The sequence below is a fragment of the Myodes glareolus genome, chromosome 24, assembly GCF_982192425.1.
Source record: "Myodes glareolus chromosome 24, mMyoGla1.1, whole genome shotgun sequence".
Taxonomy (NCBI): domain Eukaryota; kingdom Metazoa; phylum Chordata; class Mammalia; order Rodentia; family Cricetidae; genus Myodes; species Myodes glareolus.
Window position 1 is genome coordinate 49,166,562 of NC_142049.1, and position 20,997 is coordinate 49,187,558.

At 51.1% G+C, this 20,997-nt stretch overlaps 2 protein-coding genes across 6 annotated transcripts; one reads left to right on the top strand and one right to left on the bottom strand.

Annotated features, from left to right (window-relative positions):
- Positions 1–113: 113 nt before the first annotated feature.
- Positions 114–6,568, bottom strand: Pih1d1 (PIH1 domain containing 1). Of its 5 annotated transcripts, none has more exons than XM_087901451.1 (10): positions 6,429–6,568; positions 4,424–4,517; positions 3,835–3,901; positions 2,906–3,085; positions 2,038–2,099; positions 1,870–1,951; positions 1,466–1,568; positions 1,238–1,313; positions 316–459; positions 114–232 (listed from the first exon to the last, which is right to left on the bottom strand). In XM_087901451.1, exons 2-10 carry the CDS (start codon positions 4,511–4,513, stop codon positions 194–196), a joined length of 843 nt encoding a protein of 280 aa, XP_087757577.1. In that variant the 5' UTR covers positions 4,514–4,517; positions 6,429–6,568; the 3' UTR covers positions 114–193. The 5 variants fall into 5 exon arrangements, with proteins under 5 accessions (XP_087757577.1, XP_087757575.1, XP_087757576.1 ...); XM_087901449.1 differs by lacking the exon at positions 6,429–6,568 and adding an exon at positions 4,622–4,815; XM_087901450.1 differs by lacking the exon at positions 6,429–6,568 and adding an exon at positions 4,612–4,815.
- Positions 6,444–20,124, top strand: Aldh16a1 (aldehyde dehydrogenase 16 family member A1). The gene is made up of 17 exons (XM_048438038.3): positions 6,444–6,576; positions 11,828–11,930; positions 13,055–13,181; positions 13,591–13,769; positions 13,847–13,924; positions 14,054–14,235; positions 14,320–14,472; positions 14,812–14,997; positions 15,268–15,363; positions 15,568–15,704; positions 15,826–15,931; positions 16,004–16,134; positions 16,542–16,709; positions 16,848–17,049; positions 18,790–18,975; positions 19,210–19,332; positions 19,856–20,124. Exons 1-17 carry the CDS (start codon positions 6,487–6,489, stop codon positions 20,015–20,017), a joined length of 2,409 nt encoding a protein of 802 aa, XP_048293995.3. The 5' UTR covers positions 6,444–6,486; the 3' UTR covers positions 20,018–20,124.
- Positions 20,125–20,997: the final 873 nt, after the last annotated feature.

Here is a 20,997-nt window from a genome sequence, read left to right on the forward strand (position 1 = left end):
GGGGAGATGAAGACAGGAGTCCCGAAGGCCAGGGACAGCTAGGGGACACCAGGGTCAGAACTGACAGCCCTCTTTCCTTCCACCCGCCATGTCTTCATTTCTGAAGCTGGAAAGACCCGGAAAGACTGTTTACTTCACATTTAGAGAAGACACCAACGTGTTCTCCACCTCTGGAGATACAAGGAGATTCCGGTCAAGACACTGACAGGAGGGGCAAGAACACCATCAGCTGCTGAGAAAAGGAAGAGAACGAGGGTTCAGGACCCAGCCTCCGACAGATGCATGGCTCCAGGTTCCTGAAGTCCCACCAGGTACCTTTCTCCGGTGGTGGAAAGCAGCCCTGCTTGCCTCAGGGTTGATCCGCAGGGGAATGGAGGCATTGAGGCGGTACAGTTGCTGGGAGCCTCCCATCACCAGGTGACTCTCTCCAATCTCCAGGGTCAGTCCTTGAGCTCCGTCCTGGGGATGAGGTACAGTCAGCCCACAGCCCCAGCACTGGGAAACTATGTCTACAAGGTCGTACCATGCACGGTTGTGGTTTCAATCCTCAGAACCAAACAATGCAAACATAATCAAAGGGCAGTAACTCTAAATGTCAAGGAACGCAGACTCGGGAGAGCAGTGGCTGCACCTGCTGGTTTTCTGGGTCTGGGGACAGCCCCACATCATTGCCTCCAGAGATCAAACCCAGACCCAGGGTCCAGGCCCAGCCTCCTCCCTCAGACCCAGGGTCCAGGCCCAGCCTCCTCCCTCAGACCCAGGAGTCCAGGCCCAGCCTCCTCCCTCAGACCCAGGAGTCCAGGCCCAGCCTCCTCCCTCAGACCCAGGGTCCAGGCCCAGCCTCCTCCCTCAGACCCAGGGTCCAGGTCCAGCCTCCTCCCTCAGACCCAGGGTCCAGGCCCAGCCTCCTCCCTCAGACCCAGGGTCCAGGCCCAGCCTCCTCCCTCAGACCCAGGAGTCCAGGCCCAGCCTCCTCCCTCAGACACAGGAGTCCAGGCCCAGCCTCCTCCCTCAGACACAGGAGTCCAGGCCCAGCCTCCTCCCTCAGACCCAGGAGTCCAGGCCCTGCCTCCTCCCTCAGACCCAGGAGTCCAGGCCCAGCCCTCCTCCCTCAGACCCAGGAGTTCAGGCCCAGCCTCCTCTCTTAGATCCAGGACTTTGGCTCCTTGATGTCCTGACTTAGTCCCAGGGTGTCCAGACTCTCATTCTTTTCTCTGAGTAAAAAGTCGGCACTCACCAGCTTTGGGAGGTCAACTTCAGCCAAGAGGAGGTCAGGGGCTTCCAACCAAAGGTTCAGGTGAGGCCGTTCTGGGCTGTATGGGAACAATGGCAGACTGAGGGTGACCACCTGGTCTGACAGCCCTGTACCCTCTTCCTCCCTCCCTCCAACTCTGTGTCTCAGCCCTGTCTCTGCATCCCAAGAGACCCAGGATGGTCATCAGCCCAGGTATTCATGAAGGCTCACCCCTCAAGGGTCCCCAGCTCCTGGATCCGAGGACGTTGCTGGGAACGGATGTTCTGCTGCGAGATGGAGCCCAGGAAAGGCCGGTACTTCAGCATGCGCCATTCTGAGGGTTGCAGAGGGGGAGGTCGCTGAAGTGGGGTTCCCTCAGGCGGTGCCTCCCAGTCCACAGAGGCTAGGCCACCTTGCAATCTTGACTTTAGGAGGTCCTAACTACCTTAGCCCCACCCTTCCTGAGGAACACACCTAGACACCACCACCACACCCACCCCCCACCCCCAGCAGACTCCTGACCCCGCCCCTTCTCAGCCCCACCTGAGAAGCTGGTGGAGGAAATCGCTGGCACACTGGACTCACCTCTCCTGGTGTGCCATCCAGGCCGTTCCCACTGCCCTCTGGCCTCTCACCTGGGTTTAGCTTTAAACCATACTTGTCCTCAAGGCCCTCCTTGGCAATGGTGACCACCAGCTCCCGCAAGAAATCGCTGTTCTAAGGTGAGACAAACAAGAGACAGGATGGTGGGACAGGGTTGGGGGAAGCACCCTCCCGGGCCTTGTCCATTACATGCACCCCACCTGAATCCTCAGGTAGAAGTTGCTGTTGATGGCAACATCATAGGCAGTACAGCCCTGGCCTTCTGTGGAAAGAAAGAAGGAATGAGGACTCTAACATCCATAAGGAGAACTTACCCAAGGACCAGACCCAAGACACGGGAAGTGAGACCAGCACACACTACTTCCCAGGCAACTCAGACCAGGTCCTTCTTGGCTTCCAGGCTCAACTCCAGGTTGATGCCCATATCCCCAAGACAGACCCTGATCCTCTCCAGTGGCCCCAAGAACCACCTCCCTCTATCCTGCCCACCTCTAGAAAAGCTCATGTCTGCTCTAGAGAACCCTGACTGTCCACACTTCCAGTCTCTCCTAATTGTTGCCCGTCAGTCTAATCACTGTATCCCCAGGCATGGCCCTTGTCAATTTTCCATGTAGCTCAGCGTGGCCTCTAGCTTTCAACAATTCTGCCTCAGCATCCTAAGAGCCAATACTATAAGAGTGAGCCACCATGCCCAGCTTACTAGTTGTCTCTGCTTAAGACCCTCTTCAAATCTTTCCTGAGACAGGTTTCTCTGTCTGCCCTACTGTCCTGGAACTTGCTCTGTAGACCAGGCTGACCTCGAACTCACAGAGATCTGTCTGCCTGTGCTACCTAGTGCTGGGATAAAGGCATGCACCACCACTGCCCAGTTAACTCTTCAAATCTTATATCAGACTAGTATTGTTCCAGGCAGCCTTCTCTGAAGGCTCCTTAACCTCAGTGAAGAGCCCCAGGGCATGTTCCCTGCAGCCCTGGGTCAATCCGCTCTGGTTCCCAACCCTGACTGGAAGCTCCTGAGAATCGCAGGATGGTGAGGGAAGAGACTCGGCGTCTTCTAAGGGTACTGACTTGCATCCAGCTCAGCATGTGGCTCTCCCAGGCTCATGGGGATTCGGAAGCCAGCTTGGTCCTCCTCCAGCATCTGAAGCAGCTCGTCCTCAGTCACGTCCACCGGGGGAGGGATGGAGGGAGAGTGGCAGATGTTGATGAAAACCTTTCCTTCCGAGGAGTTGGTCTTTACGCAGAAACCTGCACAAGTGGGCTTATCTCGGCCATCTGTCCCTAGGCAGTCTCCTTCTCACCCCCACACTCACCCTCTCCCTTTTTTGAGACAAGGTCTCTCACTCTGTACCGAGGCTGGCCCAGACTTGGGATACTCCTGCCTCCTGAGATTACACGCCCTCACCACCACACCCAGTTCTCCATTTTAATTTTTATTACATGCACTTATTCTGTGTGTGTATATGTGTGGGTGTGTGCACGCATGTGCATTCATGCCGTAGCTGTTGTGTGATGTCAGAGAACAACATTCAGGAGTCAGTTGTTTCAGGGCACCAGGCTGAGTGCAAGGCCCTTGACTTGCTCAGCCACCTTGCTGGCCTTCCTTTCACTCTCTGGCTCTGTCTTCTTTGTTCCCCTCTGCCTCCCTCAGGCCCCTGACATTTTCTACTTTCTTTCTCCATCCCACCTCCCATTCTGCTGTCTGTGGTCCAGTATTTGTGATCCTCCTGCCTGTGCATTCACATAACTACTTCTAGGCCTTTGTATGCAGTTATGATCTCTTTACTTCGTCCTGTGCCCCCTGCTCCTAGTTTCTACTGACCTCTCTCAGGGTCTCCCATCCTTGCTCTGGGATACTCTACATCTCTCTCTCTATGTGTACACACACACAGACACACACAGACACATACAAACACATATACATACATGTGTATATACATCTATAAGTATAAAAACATTCACATATATGTTCCTATATATCTATATCTATTTCTCACCAGGCTGGGGCCGGATCTGTGTAGATTCTGACCTGTCCGCCTGGGCTTGCTGGAGCTCTTTGGAAGCCTGTGAGGGAAAAAAAAAGCAATCCTCCATGATACTTCTGTCCTGTCAAAACCCTCATGTGTTTCCCAAATGTTTATCTATGATGGCTAGGAGCACCTCATCTGTGATGGCTAGGAGCACAGGTTTTTTACTAATATTATATTATTTTTTTGTTTTTTGAATCAGGGTTTCTCTGTGTAGCCCTGGTTGTTCTGGAACTCACTCTGTAGACCAGGCTGTTCTCGAACTCATAGATATCTGTCTGCCTGTGTATCCCCAGTGCAGGAATTAAAGGCGTGCAGCACCACCACCCGGCTCACTTGTTATATTATACAGTCTAGGCTCCCTTTTCTTTTTACAGGACTCCCAAGATCATCCCAACTTCATTTCTTTTAAAGTCTAGTAAAGTTTGAGCTAAACAACTACATTTCCCATAGGCCTCCTTGCTACCGCAAGGCATTCTGGGAACTGATGCACCATCTCTGAGCGCCAGTGTATAAATATTTAAACACCCAGATTCCCAAAAGTCCAGTCAGGCCGCACCTGCAGTAGCAGCTCCTGAAACCGCACGGTCTCATCACCCATCGACTCTGCATCGCTTAGCTCTGGTGCCAGAAGCTTCGACTCCGCCATGGCCCTGGAAAAAAGTCCTAGGCGTTCAAAACGTTGAGAACTTTTCCCGGACAAACGAAGCCAGTTTATTGCAGGCCCTCGGTCGATTCTTAATACACCGCACTCTACCCAGAACTCGAAGATCTGTGCTGGTAATGGTCTATGGTTCCATGCGATGAAGGCACTGTCCTCAGTGTGTTGGGTCTCTTGATCGGTCCTGTTTGGCCGATGCGTAAATGAAAGACATACTTCCGGCCTCTGTAACCAAGGAACTGAAGCAGCCACCCTTCCGACAACAAAAAGCCCTATCATTCAAGCAGGCTCCGCGCCGACCATTTGTATTAGAAAACTGAAGTCACGCCCCCTTAACCAGCCAATCAAAAGTAAGGCCTGAGGCGGCCTGTGAAAAGATATACTTCCTGAATCAATAAAACCTACATTTCCACCCTTCGCTAACAACTGAGGGCGGTTCAGTGCAGAAAAAGGACTGTCACTCTGAAAATTTAGTATCTCTGTATGTGGCTCTTGTCTATCATGCGTTAGGCTCTGGGTCCGATCCCACCCAACACACACACCCTTAATTTCAATACTATTAACTACCCTTTTTGAGCAAAATGAAGATTTTTGTTTATAAAAAAAATTCATGGGGAGGAGAAGCTGGAGAGATGATTCAGTGTTTGAGAGTCTACTGGTTTTCCGAAAGACCAGAGTTTGATTCCAAACACCCACATGGTGACTCCAGGTCTAGGGGATCGAACGCCCTCTTCTGGCCTCCTGGGGGTACTCCATGTATGTGATACACAAGACCTGCAGGCAGGCAAAATACCCATGCACGTAAAAAAAAAAAAAAAAAGCAAATCTTTGCTTACTTTAAAGAAAATATTAGTGCTGGAGAGATAACTCAGTGGTTAAGAACACATGTTGCTTTCGGAAAGGACAAGTTCAGTTCCTAACACACACATGGTGGTTCACAACAGCCTATAACTCCGGCCCCAGTGGGTTTTCGAGACAGGATTCACTGTGTAGCCCTGGCTGTCCTGGAACTCGCTCTGTAGACCAGGCTGGCCTCGAACCCAGGGATCCGCCAGTCTGTGTCTCCCAAGTGCTGGATCAAAGGCCTGCGCTGCCACTGCCCAGCGACTCCTGTCCTTTCAAGGACACCCAGGGCTACACAGAGAAACCTATCTCTAAAAACAAACAAATAAAAGAATTGCTTTTCAGCTATCCCTGAGACCCAGTGACAGCTCTTGTTCCCTAGTGGACTCTTGCTCCCTAGAGGACCATCTGCCTCCAGTTATTTCCTTCTAGCCCCACCTCCAATTATTTTTTTAAGGTGGGAAAACATCAAGAACATTTTTCTTTTCTGCCGGGTTCGGCGGCGCGTGCTGTTAATCCCAGCACTCAGGAGGCAGAGCTAGGCAGATCTTTTTGAATTTAAGGCAGTCTGTTCTACGTAGTAAATTCCAGGACAGCCAGAGCTACATAGTGAGACGCTGTCTCAACAAAACAAAACAAGTTTTTTCTTTTTCTTTTCTCTTTTTCTTGGTTTTTCGAGACAGGGTTTCTCTGTAGTTTTGGAGCCTGTCCTGGAACTCACAGTGTAGACCTGGCTGGCCTCGAACCCACAGAGTTCCACCTGCCTCTGCCTCCCGAGTGCTGGGATTAATGGTGTGCGCCACCACCGTCCGGCCAATTTATTTTTTCTAAAGAGTCAAAATGACAATATGCTGTCCTTCCAAAGCTGGAGCACTTCTGTTAACGCGGAGACCGCCGCCCAGCCCACGTTGCTGTTACCCACGAAACTACATTTCCCAGCGTCCGACTATGGGAGCCATGGTGTGGCTCTAAAGGGGTGGGACACGCCCTAGAGCTCGCGCCCCGCCCTAGCCTGTGGGCCCCGCCCCTTTACTGGAGTGGGCGGTGCCGCCCTTCGGACCTCCACGTTCCCAAGGTCCGTCGCCAGGCAGTCCTTCGCGGAAGGCTTTCGGCGAGCGATGGCGGCAACGCGTGTCCGACCCTGCGCCCGCGAGATTTTCACGACACTGGAGTACGGACCGGTGCCGGAGAGCCACGCATGCGCACTGGTGAGAGCTTGCCCGGCGGCGGCCGTCTACTCCCTAGCTCAGGCTCACGGGCCGCATTTGGCGCGCGGAATCCCGTCGTCCTCTGCGGCATTCTCGGAAGCTCCGCCCCCCACCTCGCGTTATTCCCGCCGCGGGTCTCGTGGACGGGCTTGCATGCCGCATGCCGCTGTGGCGTTTCCTCCGAACCCTTGGCGGGGGGGTCACTACGGCCCGGTATCTCGCGCGGTGAGACCTCACACCTTCCCTCACCGTGGTTCCTTGGAGACTCACGGGAACGCTCAGAACCCCAAGTTCGTTAGAACTTCCTGTGAACGCCTGCCTCTATCAGAATATCCTTACGTTACTCCGTGAACTCCCAATCACCCTTCAGTTTAGTGGGTTTCTTTTAGAGATTTTCATATTCATAATCCTTAAGAACCTCATGATACTGGACTTCTTAGGGCTCTTGTAACACTTCAGGGTCTTCCAGAACCCACTTGGCTTCCTGGTGGAATTAAGTAGGGTGCCTGGGATTTTTTTTGCTCCTGGTCCCACAAATTTTTCCAGCGTCCAGGCAGGTAGATGGATATTAAGGAGGTTGGAGAGATAACCATCACTAACAGATGGGCTCCAGCTTTGGAAGGACTGCATTATAACACTCAGGTTTAAGAAGAGTGTTAATCCCAAAGATTAGAGGAGAAAGACCACCGACCTAAATCATCATGGCAAAATTAATTAAAGCAAGCTTTTTTATTTCTATCCTAAGGCAGGGTTCAAGAGGCCAGCCTTGGATGTGAGGAAGATAAGGTTTTTATATTTTAGATTTCCAAATGAAGAATTCGGAAGGCAACATAGTCTTTGAGGTTTCAGGAGCAGAACATAAACTCAGCAGATTAGTCAGAAGGACCTTGCTGAGACAGACAGGACTGCAAGGAGGTTGTAACAAGGTAGTCCTAACCTCTTGAAACGAAGACAGTCTTGTAAGATGGCTACAACTTTTTGAAACAAAGGCATGGTTGCCGGTTCCTGTAGCAGGCAGTACAGAACTATTTGTAGTTAATTTAAGGTTCCAGGTTGGGCATAGCCCAATCAATCCCTGAGAAACAGGTTTACTCGAAAATAGGAATGAATGAGCCAGCCTTTACTGTAGGATGGTTCCAAGCCTAAGATTGAGGCAGGCTGCTTCATGACGAGGTGCAGGGAGGTGACACCAAGTGCTGGTTAAGAGGGCAGTAGCCTAACTCTGATAGCTGGCTTTAGGGCTGGTCAGCCATTCCTGCATGGAGAGTCCAGGATGGGACAGACACGGAGCTCTGGCAACAGGGAGATCGACTCTGTCACAGGAGTCTAGTGTTGTGACGTGGAGACCGACTCTGTCCCGAGGAGTCTAGTATTGTGATGTGATCAATCGACTCTGTCACAGGAGTCTAGTGTTGTGATGTGGTGATCAATCGACTCTGTCCCGAGGAGTCTAGTGTTGTGACGTGGAGACCGACTCTGTCACAGGAGTGTAGTGTTGGTGACGTGGAAACCGACTCTGTCACGAGGGAGAGCCTAGTGTTGGTGATGTGGAGACCCACTCTGTCACCAGGAGTCTAGTGTTGGTCACGTGGAGGCCCTCTGTCACAGGGGGAGTCTAGTGTTGTGATGTGGAGACCGACTCTGTCACGAGGAGTCTAGTGTTGTGATGTGGAGACCCACTCTGTCGTGAGGGGAGTCTAGTGTTGTGATGTGGAGACCCACTCTGTCGTGAGGGGAGTCTAGTGTTGTGATGTGGAGACCGACTCTGTCACGAGGAGCCTAGTGTTGATGACGTGGAGACCGACTCTGTCACGAGGAGTCTAGTGTTGTGATGTGGAGACCCACTCTGTCGTGAGGGGAGTCTAGTGTTGCTTGACCTTTGGGCAGCTTCTCGACAAACAATTGTAGTGGAGATACCAACCAGAGAAATGCCAGCGTAAAAAGATTCTGCGCTAGGAGTAACTAGAAATACAGATGCTGGTGAGAGGATTGGGCAATCCAGAGAATAGCCACAGATGGAGGCTACTTAGTGGTAGAATGCCTGGAAATAGCAGTAGCAGGTCAAAGGCTGAGGTGGATGGATAGATGAGTTGTGCTAAGCATGATTTCACTTAATCCGTAGAACAACAGAGAGGGGGTTATTCTTGTTATTTTAGTGACAGAACCCAAGGTTGATGAGCTGAGTCATTTTGCCCATAGTCCACACAGCTTGAAGGAGTTTTGACATAGTGGCACACACCAGTAACCCCAGCATTTGGAAGGCAAGGCAGGAGATTTATGAGTTCCAAGACAGTCTCATAAAATGAGAGAAAGAGCTGGTCCTGTCACCATGCTTTGGACTCTGAACCTATCAGTTCACGTTCTCGTCCATGTGTGTCTGTCTGTCTCCTCCCTGTCCCCTTCCCCCTCCCATCCTCCCCATTTACTCTAGCAGAAGTCTCAAGTTTACAGTCTGAGCAACTCAACTAAGCAAACATGTTTTCCTTGGCTTGAGCTTTGTTTTTGGAAATGTCAATTATTGTACAATTAATTCCATCTAAACATCCTGGATTCTAATTTCTCTCCAAAATAAAATTCCAAAGTTTGGCAACTTTTTGGCTCTAGTTCCCTGACAGAACTCATCTGGACCCAATTGTCTTGGCTTCTTTGGAGACATTTTCAGTTCCCTGTGTCCAGCAGACGCTCCTCTCCCACTCCTGTGGCCTGCCAGAACCCTGTGGACATTCTTGTGGGATTTGTTTTTCCCTTTGAAGGGAAGTTTTCCATCTTTTACATAGCAGTCACTGTTAGAAACTCCCATGCACTCATCACTCAGCTTCAGCAGTTAGCTGGCTGCCCAGTGCTCCCTCTGCTTCTCTCTTCTCCAGAGTGCTGTAAACAAATGCTGCCTTCCCAACAGATAAGGCTTTGCTACCCAGTAACCCTGTTATTCAGTCTCATAGCATTAACTGTCATTCATTATACTTAATTCCTAGCTCACGTTCCCTTGCTCCACTTCCCAATGGCTCTATCCCTATGCACACTTCAATTTAGGACTTTTGGGTGACAGTTTTTCTTTTTAAAAGATTTTTATCTGTATATTTTTGTTCTTGTTTTGCTTTTTCGTCCTTCCTGACTGTCCTGGGACTCACTGTGTAGTCCCACTGGCCTTTAAATCATGGTGATCCTCCTGCTTCACCATCCAAGTTATAGACATATGCTGCCACACCAAGCCCATTTTGCTTAAAAAAAAAAAAAAAGAAAAAGGAAAAAAAAAGTAAAAATGACAAGCCCAGTTGTCAAGATAAGGGAAAAGCAACAGAAAGTGGGAAGTAGATGTTGGATTTAATAACCTCAGAAATGTAAGCAGGAAGAGAAAGCAGCATGAAGCATGCATGGAGAGTAAGACACAGTAAAGGCCACAGAAATAACTGACGAGGTGCTGTTGGGGGGTTAACCTATATTGTTTCATTCCCTTATCAGCAGGTTTGGGGATGTTTTAGCAGAGGCAGAGTGTTAGAAAACCCTGGCTAAGTCTGGTAGTGGTGAACACCTTTGATCCCAGCACTCAGGAGGCAGAGGCAGGCAGATATCTGAGTTAGATGCCAGCCTGGTCTACAGTGCGATTTCCAGGACGTTAGGGCTACACAGAAACCCCGTCTCAAAAAATAATAACTAATAATAATAATAAATAAATAAGCCCCTGGCTAAGGTTCTATGCTAGAGGACTAGAGAGATGGCTCAGTTAGCAGAATGCTTGTTGCACAAGAGTGAGGACCTGCGTTCAAATCCCATGCACACAAGTCAAAATCCAGTGCACCAAGACATGGTGGTGCACAGCTTTAACCGCAGCACCTGGGAGGCAGAGACAGATGGATTGCTTCTGAGTTCAAGACCAGCCTAGTCTACAGAGTGAGTTCTAGTCCAGCCAAAGCTGCAGAGGGAGACTTTGTCTCAAACAAAACAACGTAAAAAGCAGTACAGCAACACGCATATAATTTCTTTGTGAAAGAGGCAGGGGCAAGAAGATCCTTGGGCCGGCTGGCCAGCTAATTGCTAATTGAAACTGAGCTTCAGGTTCAGTGAGAGACCTTCTCTGACAAAAGACAGAGGGGCTGGACAAATGATTCAGCAGTCAAGAGAACTCGCTGCTCCTGTGACCAGGCACATGGTAACTCACAGCTGTAACTCCAGTTCCAGAGGCAGTGCCCTGTATTCTGACCTCTGTGGGCACTTCATACGTGTAATGCACTCACATACATGCATGAAAAACATACATACAAAAATGAATCAATAATGAGTCTTTAAAAAAAACAAGCTAGAGAGCAATTGAGGAAGACACCCAACATCAGACTTTGGCCTTCACATACAGTGTGCACACACACAAAATAACAATTACATGGTAGCTAAGTACCAGAGCTATGGCTGAAAGCCTGTGCAGCCAGTACTCGTCAAGCCTCAGGCACAGACTCCACAGCCTGGTCTCCTGCTCTCCCAGCGGTGGTGGCTGAGATGCATAGGAGCAGGATTGCAGGCGTGGATGTCCTTGGCTGGCTTAGCAGCCCACGTGACACAGAGAAGCGCGGGTAATATTTCTTGCAAAATGCTGGCTGGGGACATGGTGTCCTAGACACCAGGTGTCCTGGACCAGTGTGAAGTTAACAGAGCTGAGTGCTGGAATTAAGTTGAGCAGTAGAGCCTTTGCCTAATATGCTCAAGGCCCTGGGTTCCATCCCCAGCACCAAAAACCAAGCAAACACTACTGTGCGTTTCCAAACTTGGTCATTTCTCTATGGAAGGAAATGTTTTATTAATTATTTTTCTTTGAACATTTTCTATTTAACCTAGGTATAGTAGTGCACACAGGAGATGGAAACAGGAGGTTCAGGAGTTCATTCATGGCACCAGTGAGTTTAGACTACCCTGTCTAAAAAAGAGAAACAGGAAAAAAAAAAAAAAAGAGTCCTAGATCTTGCTATGTAACCCAGACTGGCCTGAGTACTGGGGCTATATAGAGTATAGCTGCAGTATTGGCTAACATGAGTTTCAGATGTTTTAATCATAGTAATAATAATAATAATGAACTAGAAGTATAATTTGGTAGCGCATAGGTCCCTGAGTTCAATCACCAGCATAAAGCAAACAAAAAACAGAAGGAAAAGAATCAGCTGAGGGCAAAAGAATACAAATATCTCCTCAAGGAGAACTCTGGCTAAGCACTGAGCTGTCGCAGCTGCCTCAGGCCCTTCTCCAAACTCTTTTCTTCCTCCAGGCCTGGCTGGATACTCACAACCGCCTCTTGGGCCACTATATCAATGGGATGTGGCTGAAGCCAGAACACAGGAATCCAGTGCCTTGCCAGGATCCTATCACAGGTTTTTGATGAACCCTGTCATTCGGGAAGGACAAAGGCCTCTCGCAGAGTTGCAGCCACACACATACCCAGCAACCTGTACTCAAGCTCCTGAGAGCAAGAGCAGCCATTGATGGTGGTCGTGGGAATAAGGGTTCTCATCTCTCCTAGTGACAGTCTCACTAATTGTAGTTCCTAATGCACCCCTAAAAAAGCTCTTTGAAGTCCCTCTCTGTTAAATTTCCTTCCTCAAGCAAATTGTGGTGGCTCATACCTCTAGTTTGGGCAATCCAGAAGCTAAAGCAGGAAGACCATGTGTTTGAAGCCAGCCTGAACTATAGAGTGAGTTCCAGACCAGCCTTGGCTTCATAGTGAGGCACTTAAAAAAAAGAAGAAGAAGAAAAAGAAGGCAGCTCTGTGGTTAAGTGTTAATGATCTTTCAGAAGACCCAGGGTCACGTCAGGCAGCTCACAACCACCTGCAACTCCAGCTCCAGGTGATCCTATGCCATCTCCTGGTCTCTAGGAGAACCTGCACTAAAGTGCTCACACCACACAGACACACATAATTCAAAATAAATTTAAAAGGCTGAGTGGCAGTAACACATACCTTTAATCCTAGTACTCCAGATACAGAGGTAGGCAGATCTCTGAGTTTAAGGCCAGCCTGTTTTACAGAGTGAGTTCCAAGACAGCCAATGCTACACAAAGAAACCCTGTCTCAAAAAGATAAATAAATAATAAATTTAAAAGACACAGTAAGAGAGGGACTAGAGATATGGCCCAGTGGCTAAGAACATTGACTGCTTCTGTCGAAGGACCTGGGTTCAGTTCTCAGCATCTACATGGTGACTCACAACCATCAGTAACTCTGGTTCCAGAGGATCTGACACCTGACCCCTATGGGCACTGCATATATTATGTACATACACACGTGCAGGCAAAGCACTCATACACATAATAAATCCAAATAAATAAATGAACACTTAAAACTCCAATGAAAAGGGAAGAAGGAAAAGAAAGTTGGTTCCTGGCCTCTGGGACGCGGTGAGCGCAGTGACCAGGGAGTGGCTGGAGAAGGAAGGGCTGACCTCTCGGCCTCACTGATCACCACGGGCTTCCCAATCCGTCCCCCACTGATTCGCAGGAGAAACCCTGGCCAGCTGCCTGCAAGCACAGGCTGAGGACGTCGCTGCAGCTGTGGATGCAGCAAGGACAGCCTTTCAGACCTGGAGCCAACTGCCTGGAGCTACTCGAGCCGAACACCTAACCCGGTGAGGGAACCAGGGACTCCATCTCCAGAGAGCCTTTTGTTTTAATGGCTCGTGTTTCCCGCATGCACGTGGGGCTTTAGTGGCCAGAATAGCTGTTGTTTCTCACGGTTCACAGTGTCACATCGTAGGGGCTTGGTTTCTCAGCGCTCCATCAGAATCCAAGCTCCCTGCTTCCCATCACACTTTAGGGACTGCTATAAAGATCCCATTTCCCATAATGCAATTGGATCAGAGACTCAGGTTCAAGTTCCCAGTATCTTTGGGACTGGTTGATAATTGGGGACCAGGACCATTCTATAGTTCCTCCCCTCCCCCAGAGTTTTGAAACTCCCCTAGTTTACATTTCCTATACAGCTTTGGTACCTGCTATCCCTGATAAATTATGGCTCTGCCCTTATATTTTCCAAAGGTTGGCCAAGATTATCCAGAAGCACCAGCAACTGCTGTGGACTCTGGAGTCCCTGGTCACTGGGCGGGCTGTTCGAGAAGTTCGCGATGGAGATGTCCCACTGGCCCAGCAACTGCTGCAGTACCATGCAGTCCAGGCCCATGCCCAGGAGAAGGCACTGGCAGGCTGGGAGCCTATGGGTGAGAACTTGTAGACCCCAGAGCCCTCCCGATCCAGTAAACCAACCTGTCCATCCCTCATTATGGATTTTTTGCAGGAGTCATTGGCCTCATCCTGCCAACTTCTTTCTGTTTCCTGGACATGATGTGGCGAGTCTGCCCTGCTCTGGCTATGGGTAGGTGGGGGCTGTGTCCTCCCCATCCCCTTTTCTGAGGGAGGAGGGCTGACACCTGGACCCTGACTGTGCGAGAAGAAAGAGCCAGAGACTGGGCTGCAGGATTCCTCAGTTGTTTTCCTTCCCCAGGCTGTACTGTGGTGGTCCTTGTGCCCCCAGCCTTCCCGACACCGCTCCTCCTGGCTCAGCTGGCAGGGGAGCTCGGCTCTTTCCCAGGGATCCTCAATGTGGTATGTGGCCCTGCCTCACTAGGGCCTGTTCTGGCCTCCCAACCTGGAGTCCAGAAGGTGGCCTTCTGCGGAGCTGTGGAGGTATCTAAAGGGCTGGGAGTGGGCTGGGCATGGCAGAGGGCCAAGAGGCTCCTGCCGCAACTGAAACCCGTGGGCCTCCCTCAGGAAGGACGCGCCCTTCGACGGAGCCTAGCAGGCAAGGGTCCCCAACTGGGCCTGGCCCTTGGCACAGAGTCCCTGTTGCTGCTGCTGGACTCAGCAGATGTGGACTCGGCTGTGGAAGGTGTGGTGGATGCCATCTGGTCAGACCGCAGCCTGGTGAGACCTGTGTGCTCGTCCTCAGATCCAGGGATCCGCCATATCGCTCCAAATACTTGGAGTGTTCACTCCCAACTTGTTTTACTTTCCGCTCTTTGGACCTTTGTATTATTTAAATCAGGGACTTATGTAGCCCAAGCTGGCTTCCAACTCATTATGTAGTCCCGCCTAGCCTTGAACTTCTAATCCTCCTGGGATTACCCGTTGTGCCATCAACTTTGTACACTGCACCCCTTGTCTACGGCTGCTCCTCCGTCCCTAAGGCCCAGCCTCTGTGGGAGCCTGTTCTCCCTACATTGCCCCTGACTTTGCTTGCTTCTGATGTACTTTTTCCAACAGGGGGGCCTCAGGCTCCTCATCCAGGAATCTGTATGGGATGAAACTTTAAAACGACTCCAGGCTAGGATGGCAAAGCTACGGAGTAGACGAGGACTGGATGGGGCTGTAGACATGGGGGCTCGAGGAACTGCTGCCCGAGACCTGGCCCAGAGCTTTGTGGATGAAGCCCAAAGCCAGGGTGGACAGGTAAGCCTCGATCACAAAATGGAGTCTTAGAGCTTGGCTACCTATCCCTGTTTGAGAGTCAGAAACTGCTGCTTCCGGACAAGCCCAAAACCCCTGAGTTTGAGAGAGAGCTAAGGCCTAGACTCCTGAGTCTGAGGAGGGAGACTGGAGCCTGGATACCTAAGTTCAGAGAGAAGAGCTAAAGCCTGGAGGTTTAGGGAGGAGGGTCGATGTACAGTCAGGTCTAGGGAGGACAGGCATCTGTATCTGTATCTTTCTCCTCCTTCCCAGGTATTCCAGGCTGGTGATGTACCCTCCAATAGCCCATTCTTCTCTCCATCCTTAGTTTCTGGCCTGCCTCCAGCTGCCCCATGTGCCCAGGCTGAGGTGAGACCTCTGAGATTGTAGATATCTTTCCCTGCCCTTCTGTTCTGAGTTACTCATGGGCAACACTATACCTTAGGATGATTCTGAGTTACCCTGTGACCTGGGGCTGTGAACACACTAGACCTTGACTAGACTGCTCCCCAAATGGGTGAAGTATTAACAGGAGGGGCTTGTTCCCAGCGAAGCCCCTGATACCCCTTCTAGGTTCCGTGGCCTGTGGTTGTGACTTCCCCTTTCCGCACAGCCAAGGAGGCACTAGCCCTAGCCAATGGAACACCTCGGGGAGGCAGTGCCAGTGTGTGGAGTGAGAGGCTAGGGCAGGCCCTGGAGCTGGCCTACGGGTAAGTCGGTGCTTTCCCCCTTTGCCACTGCCCTATCCCCCCTCAGGTATCTCCCTCTCCTCTGCCCCAGCTTCCTGTCCCCTGCCCCTCCCACCCCCTGGTGTCTTTACCTGCCTCACAGGCTCAAGATGGGCACCGTGTGGATCAATGCCCACGGCCTCCGAGACCCCGCTGTGCCCATAGGCGGCTGCAAAGAGAGCGGATCTTCCTGGCATGGGGGCCCAGATGTGAGTGCTCACCTTTCGCATTTGTATCTCTGGACACCCTTGAGTCTCCTTGTGACCATGCATCTCTCACAGGGTCTGTTCGAGTATCTGTGGCCCTTGGGGACACCTTCCTTGGAGCCCTTCCTTTGCGAGAGTCTCAACTATGACACATTTGGCCTTGCTGTGCCCTCCAAACTGCCGTCAGAGCCAGAAACAGAGCCCAGGTGAGCTGTTGCAGACCTGGTAGTCTAAGGGTGAGGGTGAAGAAGCTGGAGAGGGCACTTAGGGTCTCCAGTTCTGAGTGTAGCTTTCTGGGTCTTAGGACCTCATAGTCCTAACCTTAGGTCTGGAGAATCTCAGGTCTACTTAATGGTTTGAGCTTTCCCAGAAGCAAGAATCTAGGGGTACCTTGATGCACATAGGAATTTGAGTGTCCTAGAGGCTCGTTACAGTAAGAGTTTTGGATGGATGACCACAGAAGCTCATGGGATAGGAATTCAGAATCCTCCAGAGGTTCATGAGAATAAAAATTTGAGTCCAAAAGGTTCATGGGAACTGAAATGATCCAGCCAATATAATGGAGCATGGGATCTAAGTGGACCCAACACCTCCTACCCCTCACTCTGTGCAGCCCAGCACTTGCCTATGGGCTGTTCATTGGAGGCCGTTTCCAGGCTCCTGGGGCCCGGCGCTCCAGGCCTGTCCAGGATTCTTCAGGCAAACTCTATAGCTGTGTGGCTGAGGGTGGAGCCAAGGACGTCCAAGGTGCTGTAGAAGCTGCTCACCAGGCTGCCCCTGGGTAAGAGGGTCCAACAGAAGCCCAGAGGTCAGGGCTCCTGGGATGGGAGCCCTGGGTGGGCTGTGGATAAAGGTGGCTGTCTGGGAATAGCTGGGGCCAGGCTATACCCCTTCCATATCTTGCATTGTTTGCCCACAGCTGGGGGGCCCAGTCTCCAGGGGCCCGAGCAGTCCTGCTGTGTGCCCTGGCGGCTGCACTAGAGCGTAAGAAGCCAGTCTTGGCCTCCCAGCTGGAGAGTCACGGAGCAGCGCCTGTGGTCGCCAAGACTGAAGTAGAGCTGAGTGTGAGGCGACTCCAGATCTGGAGCACGCGGGTTCAGGACCAAGGCCAGACACTACAGGTCAGACAGTGAGCAAGTGGCCCCAGAAATTCTAGAAAATACAACTAACCTTGATGAGAGGCGCAACAGATCAGTGCTTGGCTAAGAACCCAGAGGGCTCAGACAGGGCAGGAGGGGAAGGTTACATACAATACTTACAGGAAAGCAGGGTGTTCGTGAGTATACACATTGTCAGAACTTCTCAGGTTATGCCATTTAACATCTGTGGAATGTAGGCTCGCTTATATACAAGAAGACTTTTGTAAACATGCAAGTAGTGCAGGCCTGGAATCTCAGCATTTGGAAGATAGAGGCAGACAGATAGATCATCCTTGGCCACATAGTGAAATTCTTTGTCAACGGGGGTGGGGGGGGGGGTGCAGGGCTGGAGAGATGACTCAGCCATTAAGAACACTGGTTGTTCTTCCAGAGGACCCAGGTTCAATTCCCAGCACCCACATGGCAGCTCACGACTGTCTGTAACCCTAGTTCCAGGGTACCTGACACCCTCCTACAGACATGCATGCAGGCAAAACACCAGGTACATTAAAACAAAATCCTTTGGCTCATTCATTTCAAAAGAGAGAGAGATGGGGCCACAGTTAAGAGCTCTTCCTGCTCTTACAGAGAGCATGGGTTTGATTTCAGCACCCAAATCGTGATGCCCACAGCCTCCTGTGACTACCTAGCTCCAGGGGAATTTTACTCCCCTTCCAACACTCACATAACATGCACATAACTGTGTCTCCCCACCTCCCCCCCACACATAGACACATAACTCAATAAATCAAGCCAGTACTCGGGAGGCAGAGGCAGACAGATGTTCCAGTTCAAGATCAGTAGGCTGTACAGAGAAACCCTGTCTCAAAATGTCAAAATAATTTAAGTAAATAATACATAAATCAAGCAGAAGGGGGTTGCGCCCTTGTTTGTTTATTTGTTTTATTTTTCGAGACAGGGCTTCTCTGTGTTGCCCTGGGTGTCCTGAAACTCACAATGTTGGTTTTATTTTGTTTTGTTTTGTTTTTGTTTCCAAGACAGGATTTCTCTGTAGCTTTGGAACCTGTCCTGAAACTAGCTCTTGTAGACCAGACTGGCCTCAAACTCATAGAGATCCACCTGCCTCTGCCTCCTGAGTGCTGGCATGTGCCAGCATGTGCCACCACCACCCAGCCTGAAACTTACTCTGTAGACCAGGTTGACCTCAAACTCAGAGATCCTCCTGCCTCTTAAATGCTGGGGTTAAAGGTGTGTGCCACCCCCACCCACCCACCCAGTGCACATTTTTAGTCCCAGCACTCAGGAGGCAGAGGCAAGATCTCTGAGTGCAAGGCCAGACTGTTCTACAGAGGGAGACCTATCTCAAAACAAAACAGAAAACAAACCAGACACAGATAAGGATTAGAGTTCAATGGTAGAATACTTGCCTAGCCCTAGCATGCTTGGAACCCTCTACAGTACCACAAAACACACTGAAAAATCTCAGCTACTCCATAGACTGAGGCAGGAGCATGGCAAATTGAAGGCAAGATACAGAGGCCCAGAGAGGTTTAACTCATTCAGATCCATATAGCCAACAAGTGGCCACTGAACTCCACTTTGGGAAAAACTCCAGGGTTTTTCCCTAAACCAGCACCCCCTAGACACTTTTTTGGAGTTGCTCTGAAGATAAGAACATGTCATATGTGGAGAAGGGAGAAGGGGGCAGGCAATGGAGAAGGCTCTGGAAACTTGTCCTTGATGTGGCGTCTGTCCCTGTAGGTAACAGGGTTGAGAGGCCCTGTGCTCCGGCTTCGAGAGCCCCTGGGAGTGCTGGCTGTGGTGTGTCCAGAGGAGTGGCCTCTGCTGGCCTTCGTGTCACTGCTGGCCCCCGCCCTGGCCCGCGGCAACGCTGTGATCTTAGTACCCAGTAGGGCTTGTCCTCTTCCAGCCCTGGAGGTCTGTCAGGTAAAATCCTCTGCCCCCCTCCTGCCTATGGCTGCTCCTAGGTCTTCTGGAGCTCAGCTGGCCTCCTCCGTCCTGGTAGCCATGATAACTTGAGTCTCAGCACCCCGGGGATCCAAGCCTCTATCACCCAAATCCTATTCCCTATAGGAGCTCCTATAGCCACTCCCAGCTGCCCACTCCTCACCTGCCCTATTGCTGCTCGACCCCTGGGCATCTTACTCTCTCACATCCTAGGATATAGCCACCCTGTTTCCTGCTGGCCTTGTGAACGTACTGACAGGAGATCAGGACCACCTGACCCGCTGCCTGGCCTTCCATCAGGACGTCCAGGCCCTATGGTACTTCGGTTCTGCTCAGGTACTTCAGAGTCCTTGGTGGTGGTGGTGGTTTTTTCAAGACAGGGTTTCTCTGAAGCCCTGACTGTCGTAGAACTCACAATGTGGACCAGTTGGCCTTGAACTCACAGAAATCCACCTGCCTCTGCCTCCTGAGTATTGGGATTAAAGGCATGCGCCACCACTGCCTGAAGGAAGAGGGTCTTCTTCATTAAAGGGCCTAAATGCCTCCCCTGCCCAAAGACATCTTTTTAGAAGACCTATTGCTAAGGACTGCATCCTAGCAATATCCTGAGTCTACCCTCCTAAACCATCTGTTGGTGGAAGGGAAGTCCCCATTGGCAAAAGCCTTGAGCAGGAGCACTAGGGAAGACGGGGATTCCCTGGCTCTACTTCCTCTGCATCTGGAAGGAATGCTGGCTAGGATCCGAATGTCCAGCCTTGTCAGGCACTTAGGTCCTCAGGCACAAGTCCTCGTTGCTAAGGAAGCAGCTGTTCAGCAACTAAGCTACTGGCAGTACTAATCACATGTTTCCCCATCCTAGGGCTCCCAGTTTGTGGAATGGGCCTCTGCAGGAAACCTCAAGTCTGTGTGGGTGAATAGGGGCTTCCCAAGGGCCTGGGATAAGGAGGTCGAGGGGGCAGGACTCGAGCTGAGTCTGCGTGCAGCGCGAACCAAGGCCCTGTGGCTGCCAATGGGGGACTGATGCCTGAAGCTACCCACTCACTCTTGCATGCCCAGAGGTACCAGATGCTTGGAATTTTTCTCTCAAATTTCCCATGGTTTCCAATAAACTGAGTAACTTCTACTGCTCTTGAGAGTGCGGGAACAGTGGCTTCTTCGTGTGTGGCCCAGTAGACAGCCCTGGGGCAACACTGTTTATGGGATGGATAAAGGGAACTCAGCCCCGTCCAGCACTCTGGGTCATGAGGAGTTAGAGGGAAGTCCCTGGAAGGCTCGGGCCCCTTTTATGCTTGGCACCAGACCTGGGTGGGCTGCAGGGCCGCCTCCTTCCCAATAGTCCTCTTTCTGAACTGGAAGATCTGTATCCCAGCACATCCCAAGGGGAATGAGATCTGCCTGTGCCAGCCAGAGCCAGGGGCCATCTGTACTGGGCCAGGTAGTGGGGGCACAGCTGCCAGGCAGGACCTGGCTTCCTGGATCCTAGACTGTGACTAGGTGTTTGCTCTCTCAACAAATCCCCATGGGTTTGGCTGTAGTTAGGCTTGTGCTTTTGTTTGGTTTTTCCCCATCTGGTCATTTTCAGCAAGGCCTCAAGGTATAGCTCAGCAAGTCTGTACATCCGATCCTCATGCCTCAGCCGGAGCCGGGTCACAGACGTGTGCCTCAAGCCTGAGTGCTGGCTTTCGAAGGAAAGCACTAAAGTTGTTTTGAAACAGGGTCTCACTATGGAGTCCTGCCTGACCTGGAACTCTGTGTGTGTGTGTGTGTGTGTGTGTGTGTGTGTGTGTGCATGTGCGCACGTGTACGCACACACAAAAGTCAGGAAATAACTTATGGGCATCAATTCTCCACCCCCATGTTAGTTCAAGGGATCACACCAGGTATTCATGCTTGGCAGTCATAACCAGTATCATTTTATCAGCTGGGCCATCTCACCCCTGGTCTGGAATTCTTGTGAGCCTCCTGATTTGCCTCCCAAGTGCTGGGATTATACATGTGTGT

Excerpts from the sequence above, each read along its gene's own strand:
- Pih1d1 (XM_087901447.1), bottom strand. The coding sequence starts at position 4,804 with ATGATAGGGCTTTTTGTTGTCGGAAGGGTGGCTGCTTCAGTTCCTTGG. Across the intron at positions 1,952-2,037 it reads ACTTCTACCTGAGGATTCAG|AACAGCGATTTCTTGCGGGA; the intron begins GTGGGGTGCATG and ends GTCTCACCTTAG. Across the intron at positions 1,314-1,465 it reads GAGCTGGGGACCCTTGAGGG|CCCAGAACGGCCTCACCTGA; the intron begins GTGAGCCTTCAT and ends GTTCCCATACAG.
- Aldh16a1 (XM_048438038.3), top strand. The coding sequence starts at position 6,487 with ATGGCGGCAACGCGTGTCCGACCCTGCGCCCGCGAGATTTTCACGACA. Across the intron at positions 13,770-13,846 it reads GGCAGGCTGGGAGCCTATGG|GAGTCATTGGCCTCATCCTG; the intron begins GTGAGAACTTGT and ends GATTTTTTGCAG. Across the intron at positions 15,364-15,567 it reads CCCCATGTGCCCAGGCTGAG|GTTCCGTGGCCTGTGGTTGT; the intron begins GTGAGACCTCTG and ends TACCCCTTCTAG.